Source organism: Etheostoma spectabile, chromosome 15, assembly GCF_008692095.1.
Source record: "Etheostoma spectabile isolate EspeVRDwgs_2016 chromosome 15, UIUC_Espe_1.0, whole genome shotgun sequence".
NCBI classification, from domain to species: domain Eukaryota; kingdom Metazoa; phylum Chordata; class Actinopteri; order Perciformes; family Percidae; genus Etheostoma; species Etheostoma spectabile.
The window spans coordinates 17307116-17324948 of record NC_045747.1 but is presented as its reverse complement, the minus strand read 5'-3'; the positions used below and the strand labels follow the sequence as shown (position 1 = coordinate 17324948).

Here is a 17833-nt window from a genome sequence, read left to right as displayed (position 1 = left end):
GAGTCTGGTGGCTTTGAAGAGAGCATAGATGGATATACCAGCTTCAGTTCCCCATGGGGGAGGTAAAACGGTGAAAATATTCTAAATTTAGTGTACAAACGGATTGTTGGGATAATTATTTATCAAAGAATGGACAAAATCACTGGAGTTCTCTTAAAAGTTTGTTTACTTGCAGCAAGTAGAGTCAGGTCATATAAGTGCACGTAAGTACAGAAAATGATTGACGATAGTCTTTAACAGTAGCTTTTTATAGGAGAAAGGAGAAGTGTCACACAAAGAGAGACTTTCTTATCTCTGGTCAGGGTTGATGGAGTGTTCTGTGCTTTCCACAAAGTCAGTGATAATCATGATTACCACATGAGAAACAGAAATGGATGTCCTATGCAAATAGTAACACTAAAATGAAGCAAAGACTATAGCAAGCATAACTTTTCTAACACTGATGTTGATTAGGGCTCATTAGGTGTCTAAAAAACGTTTAACTGCCTCCCCCATCCACAGTAGTGCATAGCTTAGCTTCCGTTTCGATACTCTTGCCTGCTTCTCCAAAGATAAATACCTCATACAACCCCCACTTCAAAATATCCGAACTGACCCTTCAAAGCGGGATGTTTTATAGTGACAATGTTGTTGTGGAGTGGCTAACAAAGGGTTGTGTCAGTGGAGCATTATACATCCGAAATAAAGGGTCAAATGTTTGGATATTAATAACTCACACTATAGACTTTTTATCTCTCTTACCTCCTTTGTAAAAACTCTCAGTCGTAAATGTTACGTGGTTGAGAGTCGCTGATTTTTATGAAACTTTGCAGTATGAAGCGTTCGATTGTATTTTAAAATGCAGACACAAACAGGGAAACACCACAAAGCGAGCATGTGTAGAGGACATCCACTGTGTGTCTTACCTGACAGTGATGATCTGTCCGCTGTCAAGGGTGATGTCATTCATCTGGGCAATAAAGATGGCTGCCACGGCCTCATACAGCGCAGTGCCGTCCATGTTAATGGTGGCACCTATAGGCAGCACGAAACGAGTCACTCGCTTATCAATCTTCAGGTTTTCCTCCAGGCAGCGGAAGGTGACGGGTAACGTCCCTGCGCTGAGAGAAGGAGGACCCACAAGATACAGAGTTAGAGGAAAATAAAAAAGGTGCGGATGTACAAAGAACATGAGCACAGTGTCTGTTGAAGGATACAAAATAGGTAGACAGGTGGTGAAAGACAGAAGTGCAGAGGTGAGGAGGTGAGGAGGGAGGTGAGGGGGTTAAGTTGGGGTAGAGACAAAAAATAAAAGTGGAAATTTGAGTCGACTAACAGCCTCCTCCTAACAGCTGGTGTAGGCCACTGTTGCAATCCTTTAACATGTGATTTAAAGGAATTTGATTCCTGGCCCTGCTAAGCTTGGGTCATAATATAATTAGAGAAAACGATGATAGGATTACCCATATTCACTAAAGCCTCAGTAATGTGCCAAAATGACAGTTGGTTTTAGCAGCGATGCAGACTGTGAGGCAGGCCGAGCCAAGCCGACCCAGGCAGGATACAGCGGGGCCAGTTTAGCTGCTGACGACTAATCCGAAGGCTTAGACATTTACAACACAGGATCTGTCTGACATGGACTCATCCATGATAGCCTGTGCTTACACACATTTGGCTCCGGCGTCCTGATTTGTCTGCGTGAATACACATTTTCGCCTTTTGTCGTTTCGGATTCAACCCAAATAGCTGAAAGCCAGTAGCAGGCTACGCCGATCAATCATAGTAAGTATGGCAGCTGCTCGAGGAATAGATGTTGTAAAAGAAACATGTGACACACATTTGTTAACACATGCCCCAACTTCCACACACATATATAAACACTTCCTGCAGGCTGTCCTACCTGCTAGCAGTGCCCAGAGCTGTGATCCAAGCCTGGAAGATTCCAGAGTAGAAAGTAAAGGGGCTTTTTCTGGTGATTGCAAAGAATATAGCAGGAAGGATCAAGCCGCCATGGATCACCAGGCCCACGATGACGGTCACCATGTACATGCCCAGCTGCCTGGCAACCACCTCCAGGTCCCCGATGGCCGCAATCTTCCCCGCGATCAGTGAGGCGATGCCGATAGGAGAGTACCTAAGCACAGAGTTAGACGCGTCAGAGCTGGAAAGATTACTTATGATAACTTGCTATTGTTCATCATTACCTTATGTTATATACATATTTTATTTTTTATTTTTGGGGGGGGAAAAAAGAAGAAAAAAAATTAATTATTTTTGGCTGACTCCTAAATTAGTATATGTGATAATGCTTATATGTACTATATATGTATTTCTATATTTTATATATATATACTATATATATATATATATATATAATGTAGATTACAATTTCCCACATGTCATTTTCAATTCCAAACATATTCAGTTTATTGTAATGTAAGATAAGGAAAAGCCGCAAATCTTCAAAATTTACAAAACTGGAACCATTAACTATTTGTTTTTTTTGCTTGAACAACTGTTTCAACAACGAATCAACTGTTAAAATAGCTGTAAATAAATATTCTGTGGATTGATTAATTGACTAATTGTTGCAGCTCTAAGTTATTTAAACTTAATCAAACCTTCAATCCTAAATCATGCTCAAACCTGAAAATTAAAGTTGAGGGCGGATATCGTAGTTTTTCTCTTAGATGCTATCAAGCATCATCATTTGTACTTGAGAGGTAAAAGTACTAGAGCTAAAACTTTTCTATTAATCGATCAGTTCATTGGCAACTATTGGCAACACAATCATTCGTTGAAATACTTTTTTTGGAAAAAAAATAAATAAAAATCAAGCTATTTTAAGATGTCACTTCCTTCTTTGGGAAACCATTATGCCATTGTATGACTTTCATTGTATTTACTTTTTATAGACTTAAAAAACATGAATGGTAAAAGACAGCAATCGCTAGTTACAGCCCTAGAAAGCATATTACCTGGCATGTGAATGCATTTATCAGTTTGGCCCAAAAAAACAACAATCCTTTGTCAACACCTAAACCATCGTAAAACATTCTTGGATCTCTGGTTTCTAGCTTTGGAGTGCAGTTGTTCCCCTTCATGAATACAGACGGCTGTGGGACGCATGAATTAAAGTGGTGTTCCCCTTTAAGCCTTTCCTGGTCTGAGTCAGAACAGGTCCCATCCCAACAGCGGCCTGCTCTCTCCTAGGTCAGCTGCATGCTGAACCCTGAGCCTGGCATTCAGTGACAGTTGTTTGGTGGAGTATGCCGTGTATAGGATGTGATGGATGTGTTCCTTGTATGATACGTGTTTTTGTATACACTGGACTCTGTGTTTGGCGAGCTCCACAGGCCTGTGAGTAATCTGTTTATACTGTGTGAGTGATACGAACAAGGACACAATTCCTTTGGTGTCCAGCTGCACATGTAGATGGCCTAGGAGAGCTGCAACACAAGCATCCTGCTGTTTCTCTTCCAACCGCCTACCCTGCTCCCCCTTTCACATCCCTTTCCGTCCCTGCTCTGAGTGCCACTACTCTCTCTTTCTCTGGGTTACTAGCCGGGGTCCTGCGAAGCCTCAAGACGTGCACTGCTCTCTGAAGACATGCTCTCACATGCGTCTTTCCACGGCCCGCTGTCCCTCCCACACGCATCTGCTTTCTGCTCTGCTGCCAAGTGGCTCCTCCATCGTCGGCAGATCCATTACATTTTGGAGATCATCCACCCCGGGTCCCCTGGGAGCCCACAACATTGTTCCGGGCCCCAGCTCCTGCTTCTACCCAGCATACCACAAGCCCCGGCATGTGCCAGGGAAACCCTCTGTCTCTCTTTTCTCTTTCCATCTGTCCGTGTCCTTCATTAACACTCTTTCTCCCTTTGCCTCTTCCTTTTGCTCCTCTTCAGCTCTGATGTCTGACACTCTGACTTGTTTCCACACTATGTCTCATGTACGCAGTCACTGACCTCTGTGTGTGGTATCTCCACAATGTCAAAGTAATGCAGCCGTTGGCCCGCATGAACCAAAACAGAGACACATGTTATGCACGCATGCCGATGGATGGATGCACACAAACACACACCGGGAAGGCGGGCGGGGGGGGGAAGACAGAGACACTGACCACATGATCATAGAAACCATCGTCATGATAATCTCGTTGAGGATGTTGAAGAAGTCGCACATGATCTTCCCTCGCTCGCCCATCCTGCTCATGCAGATCCCAAAGGTGATGAAGAAGCCAATCAAGCCTGGAAGGAGACACAAAGCAGCACGTCACTGGAAACTGCAGGAAAGTACCGTAGTTCTCAATGCGAAGCAGCAAACATCAGGTTAATAAATGCAGGGAGCTTCAAACCATTCAAAGAAGAAAATAATATCCGCTCCTCCATCGACTCACCGAGAACATTCATACCCCATTTGTACTCCAGTTTCTTCCTGCTCACCAAGACAGGTTCGGTTTGGTTTGGTGTTGCGACCAGATCCTTTTTTAGCACCGTCTGAACCTGGAGGGAGGACAGAACCACTTTCAGATTGATCAGGGGTTCAGACTGTTTTGCCGTGCTTCCACTGCATGGTATGGGTACGCTTGACTCAACTCACTTTTTTGGTACCAGTACTTTTTTTTATGGTTTCCACTTCGAATAATAATAAAAAAGCAAGTGTAGGCGTGATTATCAACTGATCGCCATAGTGACGGTTTGTGAAAGGGCCGTGACATCATCTTCAACGGGACACTCACTGAATCCTCCCCCTTTATCGGCAACCAAAGAGAGGAACGTCTGTCCTTTCGTCAATTGTACGCAGTAACTACACATGTAGTGCACGCTGTAGTTATGCGGGGTGCCATTTTTTAAATCTGGGTGGAGTGAATGAAAACATTGTGGTTGCTATTGATAGTATCTCGGCTATCTAATAATGGGGGGGTTTGTGCAGGATGTCCTGTGTCGCGCTAGTGGCGGTTCTCTCTGACCAATCAGTGGTCTGCAGTGTTTTAACTACACCTTTCAGTATCGGCTCAGCTCGCTTGGAAAGTCGGCACGATGGTACCAAATGGTAATATCCGCAATTTTCGCTAATGGAAAACTGAAAAAGAGCCAGTTGAGAAAGGTTGAGCTGTACCAAGCAGTGGCAAAGCGGCATTATTGAGCAGACATGACTCCAGTTAACACTGCAAAACCCAGATTTTTTAAATCTCATATGAAACGTGGGCAAACCAAAGCTTGGCAGCAGCGCAACACACACACTGATTCGTGTTTAGAGAAAGGACAAAAGGGAGAACAAGAGATTCCCACATAAAAACAACAGAAAAAGGGAAGGGAAAGAAAGGAGAGACAAGAAGGTTGAAAGGGGAAGGACAATTCCTCCCTGCAAAAGCAATTATGCCTTTTATGACTTCAATGAATCCCAGATGAGTACAAACAAAAGAAGGGGTAAATCAGAGATGCAGACAGAGAAGAAAGAGACATGTGACAAGTGAAGAAAAAGGGAAGAAACAGAGAATCCCCCAGGGAGGAGAAGTCTATAAGCTGGTGCTCAGCAGTGCTCTCAGTTTACCAGCAGATGCCTTACTGTGGTAAATAAAGACGTAGCATTACAGATGTAAAGAGATTAGCAGGAGCAGAAGGGCTGACCCTCACCCAGTCTGACACTGACAATTACTTGTAATCATTCAGACACACACACGCACGCATGACAGAAAGAAGAGGGGGGGGGACAGGATTTGGACAGAGGAAAACTAAAATCATGATTGAGACTTGGATTATCGTTTAAAAATGATCATCTTGGATAAACAGTCATTCTGTCCCATCCACCATTAGCCAACTGATCATTACTGTAACTGAGTATTCGCACATAAAATCACAAATTTTATTTTTCAGTTGTTATTCAAAACAATGTGGATCATTTCTGATTTCGAAACCTTTTGCAAAATATCCTAACCCTTCAAAACAGGTGTATTAAATGGCCCAAACATTACAAATTCCTATCTCCATTTGCCTGTTTGCCGAAGGAGATGTCTTATTTTAACTTAATTATATTGTGTACACAACAATAAAAAATAACACATGTTCAAATTGTAATCGTATAACATGAAAAGACTCTGCTTGTATTCACATTAATTAAACTAAATCTGAAGAATTGCACTACAAAGGTGACACGTGTGTATGATGTACATGAACAGATGGTGATTTTAGTCAAAACCCTTTGAGTCCTCTCTCTTCTCACTTTTAGTTATATGAATTTGAAAATAATTTTTTACAAACCTATCTCACCTCAAGATCCATTGAAAAGTGGTTATGGAGCTTTAGGTCCGTGGTTACCAACCGCTACCTGTGACCCTTTGTGCTTGTCTTTGAGATGTGAGCAGTTGAATCAAAAAGTGATTTTCTCAGTGTTTTCGTTTGACTACATTGTTGAGGACTGAAGAGACTACAGTGTTTCACACCAAAAACAGCAAAGATTGGAGAAAAGTCTGAAAAATAAACATTATGCAAAAGTAGGGATGGGCGATCTGGCCAAAATCTTCTATCCTGATTCCCGATATAGGTCATTTTATATCTCAATAACGAAATATATCACGTTATAGCATGTTTTCTGGTAATTCAATAAATAAATAAAAAACATGGTAGAGTCTATTTTTGTATACTGTATTATTTTTGAATACTATATTTGTATACAAATACTCATTAAGTATTTTCTTATTTTATCAAGAATTTTAGTGCAAAATGAACATAACATGCAAGGAGCAGAACATAAAGTGGCGTCCAAATGATGTAAAATTTGACATAACGCAGCCCTTGTACAGCTTGAAATCACAGCTTTAGCTCATTTCACGCAATCTTTCAATCAATGTCGGCTTAAAAGCTGAGCTCCAAAGATCTTCATGACCATAATCTTCATGTGATATGATGGAAATCTCCAGCCTAGAAACTTAGACGCACCCTAACAGCAGCAAATATAATTTGCAGCTATTGTCGGTCTAGCAACTCTTAAACAAATTCTGGTCAGGCCAATCACATTGTGTATAGAGTCGAAGGGCGGGCTTGACATAAGGACGGTGGAGTTGTAACGGTTCCGCGTGAATTCCCTTCTACTTGAAAACAAAGAAGATGACTGCTGCTGGCGAACAGTTGTCTTTCGAATTGGCTTTCGTGACTCTGGAAGACTTGGAGTTAAGCACTGAAGTCATTCTTAAAAAAGTAAGATGTATTCGGAGCTTTGACCACCGGATACGGCAAAAGTTTAATCTATCAACTAGAGTTGCTCTGGTTTGTTGCGTGCAGAGGGAATTTGAAAGAAAACTGTTTATCCTGCCCCTCGGATTGAGCCCTGCCAATGGTGAGATCCCAGACCCAACATCTTGATGTGCGTCCAGCTTATCTGGCTTATCAGGCCTATGAAATCTCCTGAAAACCTACTAAATGAGCCTGGTAGGTTAGCATTTAGCATTACTGGACACACAAATTAAAAAAGCCTCTCCTATTTAAAACAAATGTAGTTTGGTTTGCATCATCCTAAGGTTGAATGATGCAGATTTCCTTCCAGAATTCAAAGCAATTGTATAATGTTCACAAATAAAGAGCCATAGTAAAATAGCAGTTCAGAAGATAAATTTCAGAGGCTAAGGTTACCTGTTGGATGCAGGCCTGCACCAGGTTCTCAGGAAACAGGTTTCTGAGCAGGTCAAGGAACGCGTCCAGACTGCTAACCTCCTGGTTCTTTGGGACTGAGCTTGACGAGCCTCCCCTTAGTTTGGGGTTCCCCGGGTGAATCCCCAACACCAGGATGACCCCGAGGATGGCAGCGATTACAGTGGTGGACATGTAGTACACCATGGCTCTACTACCCATTCTACCACTGGAGCGGGCATCTAGACCAGCCAGCCCTGAAAGAGACAGATGACCATCAGTATTTGCACTCATCATATACGCACAATGAACTGGGAAGGCAACTGCTCTTAACGTCTACTGAATGTTGACTTGTGTGCATGCTAATATTTAGCACACTAACAATAAGCATGTTAGTTTGACATCTTCTACACTTAGTTACTGTTAGCTAACATTTAGCATGTTAGTGTAAAATAATTAGTTAGCCTACGTGTTAGCATTTAGAAGGCAAAGTCAGCACTCAGTTAGCCATTGAGCCAGCATTAATATTACTCTTAAAATGCTAACATAACAATGTTTTTGTACAGTTAGCATGTTAACATGCTGACATTAAGCCTGTAACATTTAGCATTTAGGTTTGATACAATTGACATGGTAATTAACAAATGTTAAGCATGTAGTATAATATATTTACAGCATGTTAGCATTTAGTTACCAGACACTGTTAGCATTATCCTCAAAGCACACACTGAGGCTCACAGGAATGTGGTCATTCTTTAGAGGTATCTTGTTAATGGCTTTTTAACCAGAACTTTGGGTAAAACACGTAATTTAGCATTTTAGTATAATGTCCATACAGCGTCTTAACATGTTGCATGCAATGTAAGCATTACTCTTAAAGTCAATAGTAAATGCATCTTATCATGAATCAAATAGCTCTAAAAGTGAAACATCTGACTGGTTAGAGGTGCTATGAAAGGTCATGGCGATAACAAATGTCCAATATTAATGGACATGTTATAACCTAAAAGACAATGCCAACCAACATTACTTCCTATGTGTCTATGCTCGCATGCGGGTGTAATGGCACACCTGTAATGAGGCTGGAGATGATTAGAGGCAGGATGAGCATCTTCAGCATCCTCATGAGGATTTCTCCAGGGAAAGAAACCATAGTGAGGGCAGAGCTGTCTGTCACCTTCATGTACCTGAGCAGCATCCCAAAGCCCACTCCCATGACAACACCTGAGGAGGAGAAGAGGGGAGACGGGAGGAGAGGAGACAACTAACATTGATTTTAAAAAATATATATATATTTTTTAGTTATAATAAAGCTACTGTGTGTACTTGTTACATGTAAGGATAATGGAAATTTGTACAAAATATCAGCCAAATATGAGTGATATCTAAATATATGTACTGGTATTGAATTTTAATCAGTTTCCACATTTTCTGTGGACTCACTGGCCTACTTCTCTTATCTATGTAAGAGACATCTGACAAATGAGAACTGTCTACTTGTTGGGTTTAAATCTGGGGTTAAATGTGGATAACATACTGCAGACAAAAATAACACATTACTCGACTTTGCAGGGGCTATGTTTAAAGCCAAAGATGTCCCATGGGAAAATGATCACAGAGTCTGTATATCTAGTGAGCGTGTTCATAATTGCTGCAGCACAAATGGCTATTTTTTGAACAATAAAACTGAACTCTTATGTATAAAAACTCAAATCAAGCTTTCACAAGCTGATGGAAATGTGCTGCAGTTAAGCACAGCATTTTTAATAACAGATAGATAGTTTTTCAAGTCTATGCATACCCAAAACAGTGAGTCCCAGCAGCAGGTTGTGCGTGTTGCGGCTGCAGTGGCCAGCATCTTTATATGCAACGTCTGTGTTGTCATCTCGCTGGTTTTCTTCTGCCTCCTTCTTTTTTGTGTTGGACTGGTTGGCTGTCGGCTTGTTTGTCATCCTGCCTGTGGAGGCAGTGTGAGAGATGGGTTTACTGCTGGGAGAATACATGCTTTACCATCATTCAGCACTCGTTGGCCTGCAAAGCATTCAGTGTTGGTGAATGATGCTCCCTTGGCTTTTTAACTGATTCATCAAATGTGAAGACGCTGGATTGTTTACACTATCTTAACGAAACATTCTTGTCCAGTGGCTAGTGAGGATTCACATTGTTGCTATTCTGGTTGGCTGGCTCTACTCTTAAATGGGGAAGAGGGACAACCAGGGCGACCAACTACTCACTCACTCACTCACTCACACAACAGGAATGTCCTTTGAGCATTTGGTTTACATTCCTAAGGGAAGTGAAGAGGCATGACTGCAGGTAACCCAAACACAGCAGGCGATGGCTAAACAGCACACGAAGAAACAACTCTGTAATCGTCCTCTAAATGGAAAATGCCAGAATCCAAATACAACCCAATACAGACTCTGCTGATAAAGAGATGGCTGGAGATAACTGGAATGAAAACTGTGTGTTGTCTGACCATCTGTGACTGACAGATCTGAGTGGAAGTTACATATTGGTTAGTCTCGCATAGCCAGACTTATCTCCACGGTGCTGTCAGAGCTGGACTATGGTCTGGCTACACCACTTATCTATTCTGGGATAGGGAAAAAACGGTGCCCTTGCAAAATAGATAGCCGACTCAGAGGAAGGGGAGGGAAACGCGGCACATGCAAACACGCTGATTTTTAATACATGTAGGTGTAATGTTTACTTTTTCAACCACTTAGTTTTGCGTGTTAGCATGCTAACATTTGCTAATTAGCCCTAAAGTGTCATTCATTTGCAGTGATTTGGTCACAAACCAAAGTACTGAACACATTTGGACCTGATAATGGTGCTAAAGGAAAAGGCAGGGGGTCACCATAATTATTTCAATCCTGAGGGGGTTGTGAATACCATTATCCCATATTTCATTCCCATGTGTCACATTTTCATCCGTACAACAGTTGTTAAGGCATTTCACCATTAACCACAAATGGAACCAATAAACATCTGTACATGGCAATGTTGTGCAAATCCAGCAGCAGTTGAGATATTTTACTTGATTTGTGAAACTTTTAACCTGCTGGTGGGGATGCTAGATGAAAAGTTAAGGGATCACTGAACTCATTAGGATTCATCCTCTAGGCAACATGAATACCCAATTTCATGGCATTGCAAACCATATCAATAGTTGAGATATTTCACTAAAAAACTAAGAAATTCTACATCATGGTGACACTAGAAAAAAGGCAGGGGATCACCAAAGTCTTTAAGATTCATCCTCTGGGGATTATGTTTGTACAATATGTTATGGCAATCAATCCATTTGGGGGTTATATTCATATTTCAGTTTGGACCAAAGTAGTGGCTTGCCTGACCGGCATTACCATGTTTAAAGATAATCTGGCATTGATGAAATTCAAGTATGGTGTTTGTCCAGATTTAATTCAGCATCATGAAAAAATCTGAGAGTATGCAGAAAAAGATATATGTCAACTCTATTCTTGTACTTATGGAATCTGCATCCATCATTTTGAACAGTCACCCTAAAGCCACATCACTATCCAAAAAACACCTGACAACTGTTAATAACTATCTGTCAAAGTCTATTTTAGCTCCTGTGCATCACACCGGATTGTTATGGAAGCAATCAAATTTTCCTCTGAGGCAAAATCATCACTTTCAACACGAAAGAGTCAACCAGTAAGAATGTCCACGGTCTAATAACACTACACACTTCTACTCAACGGAGACCTCACCGCCACAATGCCTAAACATTAATCGTATATAAACACATCTTGAGAGCAGCGCAGCCATGCCAAATCCTTGTCAGGAGTATGAATGTCACATTTACAAACAGTCGGACTCAGTAAGAAAATTGCAATCAGACATGATTACAATCCATCATCTGAGCGGATGGCATTTCTGCAGCGGTAAGGATACAGTTGCAAACTAAGTTACGGTAGACAAGGGGGAGCACAAAAAAAAGTTACCTACTAGTTGGAGTGCTCTCACACTTTCACCTCCACTCTCCGGCCATATCTCTGCCCCCTTTATCGTCTCTGCTACAGTTGCCAGTCCGGGCACAAAGTCGGATTGCCAGTGTTATCTGAAATTGTATATTTTGGGGGCGGAGAATGTCCTGCTAAGTTTAAATTGCAAAGATATAATCCTCAGTGAGCAGAGTACGGAGGAGAGAAGGGGGGAGGGTGTTCCACTGTTATAGTCTTCACAAATCCTCTTTTCAATCCTTGTCGGTCGTGGCTTGAACATTATTTGGTAACATCAGTTGACCACATACACTTCAGTTATACAGCTGTCTAACAGGGGGTGGGATGGGGAAATCATCCCCACTGCCTTTTTTTTTTTTTTACAATAAATTTATGCACCAGAATTTAGTTTTTATCATAACTCAAGGTTTGGTGATTTCTAAAATCAGTGATCAATAGGTCGATAAGGTTCTGTAAACCTGATCTGGCCAAAACCTAGTGGATAAACTTAAAATGGAGAGGTGATCATGCCAGGACAATGGCTGGTTTGCTTAGTTTGGGACAACGCTTTTGGCAATGTAGGTCATTCTGTGATGACATGTACGAAAACGTCCCAATATAAATTTGTTGTTTAAGCCTTTGTTACACGTGTTGAGAGTAAGAATGATTGTCGTTGCCTTCAGCAGCGAAAGCAGGATATTAAACCTTTGTTCCCTGAGCAGGTCAGATGGAGGCTCTGAAATAATGAAGCAACAGCATGTGTCCTGCAAGGAGGGCGGTGATGGGGAGTATAAGCTGAAAGGACATACTAGGAGCTGAAGCTGCTCTGCAAATCTGTCTTCCTTTCCCAACAGACAGATTATTTTCCTGCTCCAGGAAATGTCAGAGCCGCCTTGAGACAAAAACGTTGCTGGCCTCTAGGAACCAGCTCTTATTGGGCTGTCCTGGTTCAACTGAGGAAAACTGAAACGGTTTACAACCTTTTAGGGTTGAATTAGACTCCTAAATTTCTTGTGTCTTGTCTGAAAAGTATTTACAAAAGCACAGTTTATAGGAAACTGATGCTGATCAGAGTGCAGCCCCTTTCCACATGCACTGCAAACCTGAAATGATCTAGACATTACTTGCCAGCTTGACCTTGCCAGCTCCCAAGAACAAAATTGGTGTTATATCCAATTGAGCCCATGTGAGAACAGAGCGGGCAGAGTGGGCATGTGGATGATGTTTCTATTATGCGGCACAAAACCCAAAATCTGGGGGTGATGAAGGGTCATTTACACAAGGACGGCATCAAAAAGTGTCTTACAACGAGATTCACAAACTAGTGACGGTAAGGGCCAATACTGAAATCGTCAGACAAATTCAAGGAACGGCAAGAGATTTGTTGTTTATTACAAACTGGCTAAGTGACCAAAGTTTAATCCACGGAATTTCTTGCATCCTACCCACACTACCCAGGCACCACTCCTTGCCTGCACCAAACAGAGTATTTCCAGTAAGTGAGAATGCGTCTGACACAAACAATCTGCTGTTTTGTGCTACACGTGTGAAAGGGCAACTGATTGGTCGAACATTGTCAGGAGTTCATAGAAAAAGGCTTATCAGAGCAGCCAGTAGAGGAATAACTAGCCATAGACACGCCTGTTACATCACAGCTTAGCACCCTAATAAAACACAGCAACTCAACTCAGAGGGTTCAGACTGTTTGCTCAGGCAGCCTAGAGTAAGTCCTGGATTTTGTTGTAACATGCGACAGGTATTACTGCTCTTCCAGGTAAACTGCGGAACAGAAGACATTCCCCTTTGAAAGGAAGCCTAGTCTTTTAGAGAGAGCTTCTAAAACACATGTTAGTGATGAAAGCTGAAGGTAGAGGGACTTCAAAGTGAGCTGAGACTCCCACAGAGACATTTTGTAAGTGAAGCAGACTGCAAAAACATCAGGTTCCTCAATGTATATACTCTAGTAGTCCATCAGATGTGTGATGGTGACCTATGCATTGCGTGATAATCAGTCTCCAGATGCAGTCATGTACTTAAGACACATCTTCTTAATTGTCATGGCGTCCAGGTCGATAGGCCGCCGATGACAGAATGAGTTAATCTCCCAGAAGAGCAGGCTTTGATTACTGTATACGAGCCCAAGCTGCTGAAGATGAAGGTGCACACACCACCAGAGCATGACACGACAAACTACCTCAGCACTCGGCTCGTCTGTGTTGAGAACCCCATGCCCTCCGCATGTCAAAAGTAATGATCCAACCAGGTCACTAGCCAATTGCAGATGTTGATTCAAGAAATCAAACTGATGTACATTGGCTATACATACAATTACAACTCGCCCCTCTCTCACAATCCAGCCCATACCCAGAAAAACGACCGCATGGGTAGATTATGCAAGCAGCCCATAACAACCAACAATTGCATTTCTTTTTAGATGTGGTAGATGTTGCGGGAGCAAAATAAGGAAGTGAGATGACAAAGTATAGGAGCGTGAAATTCTATGTTAGGAGGAAGGGTGGGGCAGTGGATGGGTCAAACAAATACAGGACTTTCACTCAGAACACTGGGGTTTATGTCCCATGTAAAATCAAAAATGTCTTACGAGATTCCCAAACTAGTGACAAATTCAAGGAACGGCAAGAGATTCGTTGTTTATTACGAACCGGCTAAGTGACCGAAATTTAATCCACGGAATTTCTTGCATCCTACCCACACTACCCAGGCACCACTCCTTGCCTACACCAAACAGAGTATTTCCAGTAAGTGAGAATGCTTTCACTCAGAACACTGGGGTTTATGTCCCATGTAAAATTAAAAATATGTTACGAGATTCCCAAACTAGTGACGGTAAGGACCAATTCTGAAATCGTCAGACAAATTCAAGGAACGGCAAGAGATTCATTGTTTATTACGAACCAGCTAAGTGACCAAGATTTAATCCACGGGATTTCTTGCCAATAGTCAAATTACCGACCTATTGTAAATCTGTGACCTAGGCACGTCTGTGATGTTGCGTTACATCATAATTTATTTTTCATCTGCATGCCTGCCCCCTGAATGATTCAATTATTCAATGAAATACAATCAATAACTTTGAAAAGCTGTGATAGAAATCAGCATAACAAAATTAATGGTTTAACTGACTGTATGTATTCTGTTTGTATATATTGTGTATATTTGTTTGTATAACACAACATAACTACAGTACTTCAATTCATTTACACTTGTAGTCTGTTGTTACCTTTAGATTAAATTATTCATTGCATGCATCAGGATTATAAATCTACTTTTTAACAAAAGCATGCACTTATTCTAAGGATCAATTCAGTCCATTTTCAAGCAAAAAATTGTGAAAAGCTGCCAAACATTCCTGTTTCCACCTTTTCACATGACATACTGCCCGTCTTTGTCATGTATCATTAGTTATTATCATATAACTATGTTTGCAGAGTCACACTAAACTGCTAACTGAAGACATAAAAGCTGTAGATTCTCCCTAAATCCACAATGTGTGTCCCTTATGGACATAGTGAAATGTTCACGTGTGTTTGTAACTGTGTGCGGGTGTCCTGGTGTCTTAGAGGATTATTTCCAAAGGCTGATTGTTTGGTGTGTGGCGTTTGTAAAGGGGTCGAGATATAATCCTCCCCTGGTTCAGCAGAGGGAGATGAGGATGGTCACTGCAGCTCTACAATGCGGCACTACAACACACCCCTCACATATCAAACACACATCCAGCTAGGCATAAATCCATATGAGAATTTAGGTGTGTGGCAATCATTATCAAAACTATGGCAATATCAAATCCCTAAAGTATGGCAATAGTATGATATAAATTTGGCATTAATGAAAAAATGAGGCATGCACCTACTGTACATTCTGGAACTTCTAATTATTTTTTGACAAATTAACGAATTACACACAAGGTTTTGGTTGATCTGAAATAAGCATGCATCCTGGCATTTATAAGAACACTTAATGTTGTCATTTTCCCAGTTTTATTGTGCTTCACACCCAAAACACAGTAACAATTAGAAGATATTATGCAATCGGGACTTTCTCAACCTTTAGCAACAATGCTGATGTTGCAATGATAGTCACTTTCCAACATGATGTCTCTGGTTCACGGCGTAAATGTAAACAGACCGCATTCATATAGCACTTTTCCAGTCTTAACTACTCAAAGTGCTACACACTATTCAAGCACTCACACACACATTACAGTAATACACTGGTTGCCAAGGCTGCCATATAGAGGATAGGGATAGGGTTCTTCAGGGGCCAGGGATCGAACCCATCTTCCAATTAGTAGACGGCCGCTTCACAACCTGAGTCACAGCCGCCACATTCTATTCAGTGTGTTGCGGTGTACAGGGTTCCTCTAGCAGCTTCCTTACAGATAATGTTCTACGTCATTCCCCCCCTAACCCCCACCCGCGTTCCACACACCCTGAGTATCCATTTGGTTTAAAGCAGAGCAGCATCTAATTCCTTCAACATATGCACAACTGCCATTAAACTCTGTTTCTGGTGAATGGCTTTACCAGGTCGCTGCAGCAGAAGGGTTAAACCGCTTGTTTAAACCCTCTCAGTGAATGTCAGAGTTATTCAGATGTGGACTCCACTCGGTCCATCAGTGGTTGGATGTGACCACACGTGAGTAAAAACATGTCCTCACTTGGCACGTTTTAACACATTACAAGGTATTTGCTGCTTGACTCTGAAACCAAGAAAACAGATCTTGTACAGACTTGTAGTGGAAGTACACTGGTCGCCAGTTTGTTTTAGGAATACTGACTTCATTGGTTACATTTGGCTAGAGCTGTCGTTCTTAAATATTTAGCTATTTAAAACTTCTGTCAGTCAAAATTGTTGGACGTTAAAACTAACTAGTTCAGGATTACGTTTCAGAGGTTCACATGTGTTAAAACCTGTTTCAACTCAATGACTACAGGGCTGCAACTAATTATCTTCATTATTGACTAAAATGTTTTCAATGAATCTTTTAGTCTATACAATGTCCAAAATGCCCATCACAGCCTCCAAGAGCAGTTAAAAAACTCAAAGATATTTATTTTACAGTCATATAAGACCCACAAGAAGAAAATCCTGACATTTCAGAAGCTGATACATGACGGTAACCGTTCATTTAGAAAACCTGTTAATTTTGGTTAATTGTATCTTGATTAACTAAACTTAACATTTTAGCATTAAATACTGTAGATGTACAGAAAGAAATTTAAAATGCAGACAGAAACCAATGGCAAAACATGTTGTGCAAATCATCCAATTTACTGAAGCTGGAAAGGTTAAAAGTTTGGCAATTTTGATTCATAAATGACAGAACCCATCAATGAATCAACTACGTAATTGAATAATTGACTTTAACATTTCAGCACTAAAAGATGCCGGGCAGGGAATATAAATGCAATCAGAAACTTTCAGAGAACAGACTTGTGTGTGTGTTTGTGAGTGTGTGTGTGTGTGTTTGTGAGTGTGTGTGTGTGTGTCAGTATGATTGGGTGGACATGAAGTGTGAGTGAGAGAAGACACTTGTATTTGAGTGATTTCCTCTGCATCTGTGTGGTGTGTGTGTGTGTGTGTGTGTGTGTGTGTGTGTGTGTGTGTGTGTGTGTGTGTGTGTGTGCGTCCACACGTCAGACTACCGCCCTCCTCACTCCCCTCCTCTATCTCTATCTCTCTTGGACAATAATCTGTATTAATCTGTCGTTTGAACTCCTTAAGCACAGACTGTCTATCACATCTGCTCTCTTCACCCTGGCAAAAGTCCTGCTATTTATAACCTTTTTATTTCGTTCTTTCTTTCTTTCTTTCTTTCTTTCTTTCTCTCTCTCTCTCTCTCTCTCTTCCCCTCTCTTTTCTCCCCTATTTTCCTTTTTGATCTGTCGCAATTTCTCCGACGCTCCTTTCTCCAGCAGGGCTGAGTACAGTAAATCCATCTTCTTGCTTGGCCAACAGACGCATTGGAAACTCATTAAAGCAGACAGCGTGCTGAAACACTGCTGATGATAACTGATAAGATATTACAGGCCCCGACATGTTCAAACAGCAGAATTAAAAACAAAAACATCTAATGTTAACTTTGCAAAACAACAACCAATAAATCAACACTCATTCAAAATGACGACGATCAAAGGTGACGAATGGTTCAAACCCACCGCATGTGTCAGCTGTGAATGAATGGGAGAATGCTGGGGGTGGGGGGGTGGGGGGGATGGCAGCCAGGAGGCG

At 41.4% G+C, this 17833-nt stretch overlaps 1 protein-coding gene across 3 annotated transcripts in view; it reads right to left on the bottom strand.

The window, feature by feature from the left end:
* Positions 1-17833, bottom strand: part of slc1a9 (solute carrier family 1 member 9) — a 26712-nt gene that overhangs the window by 7275 nt on the left and 1604 nt on the right. Inside the window, exons 1-8 of one of the 3 annotated variants that reach the window (XM_032538770.1) lie at positions 11585-11920; positions 9409-9564; positions 8679-8831; positions 7611-7864; positions 4379-4484; positions 4103-4229; positions 1880-2113; positions 906-1100 (exon numbers count right to left, since the gene is read on the bottom strand). In XM_032538770.1, the coding sequence (XP_032394661.1) occupies positions 906-1100; positions 1880-2113; positions 4103-4229; positions 4379-4484; positions 7611-7864; positions 8679-8831; positions 9409-9559 (1220 nt within the window). In that variant the 5' untranslated portion in view covers positions 9560-9564; positions 11585-11920. Of the gene's footprint in view, positions 1-905; positions 1101-1879; positions 2114-4102; positions 4230-4378; positions 4485-7610; positions 7865-8678; positions 8832-9408; positions 9565-11584; positions 11921-17833 lie in introns of those variants that run through there. The other 2 variants (XM_032538769.1, XM_032538768.1) reach the window with 2 other exon arrangements.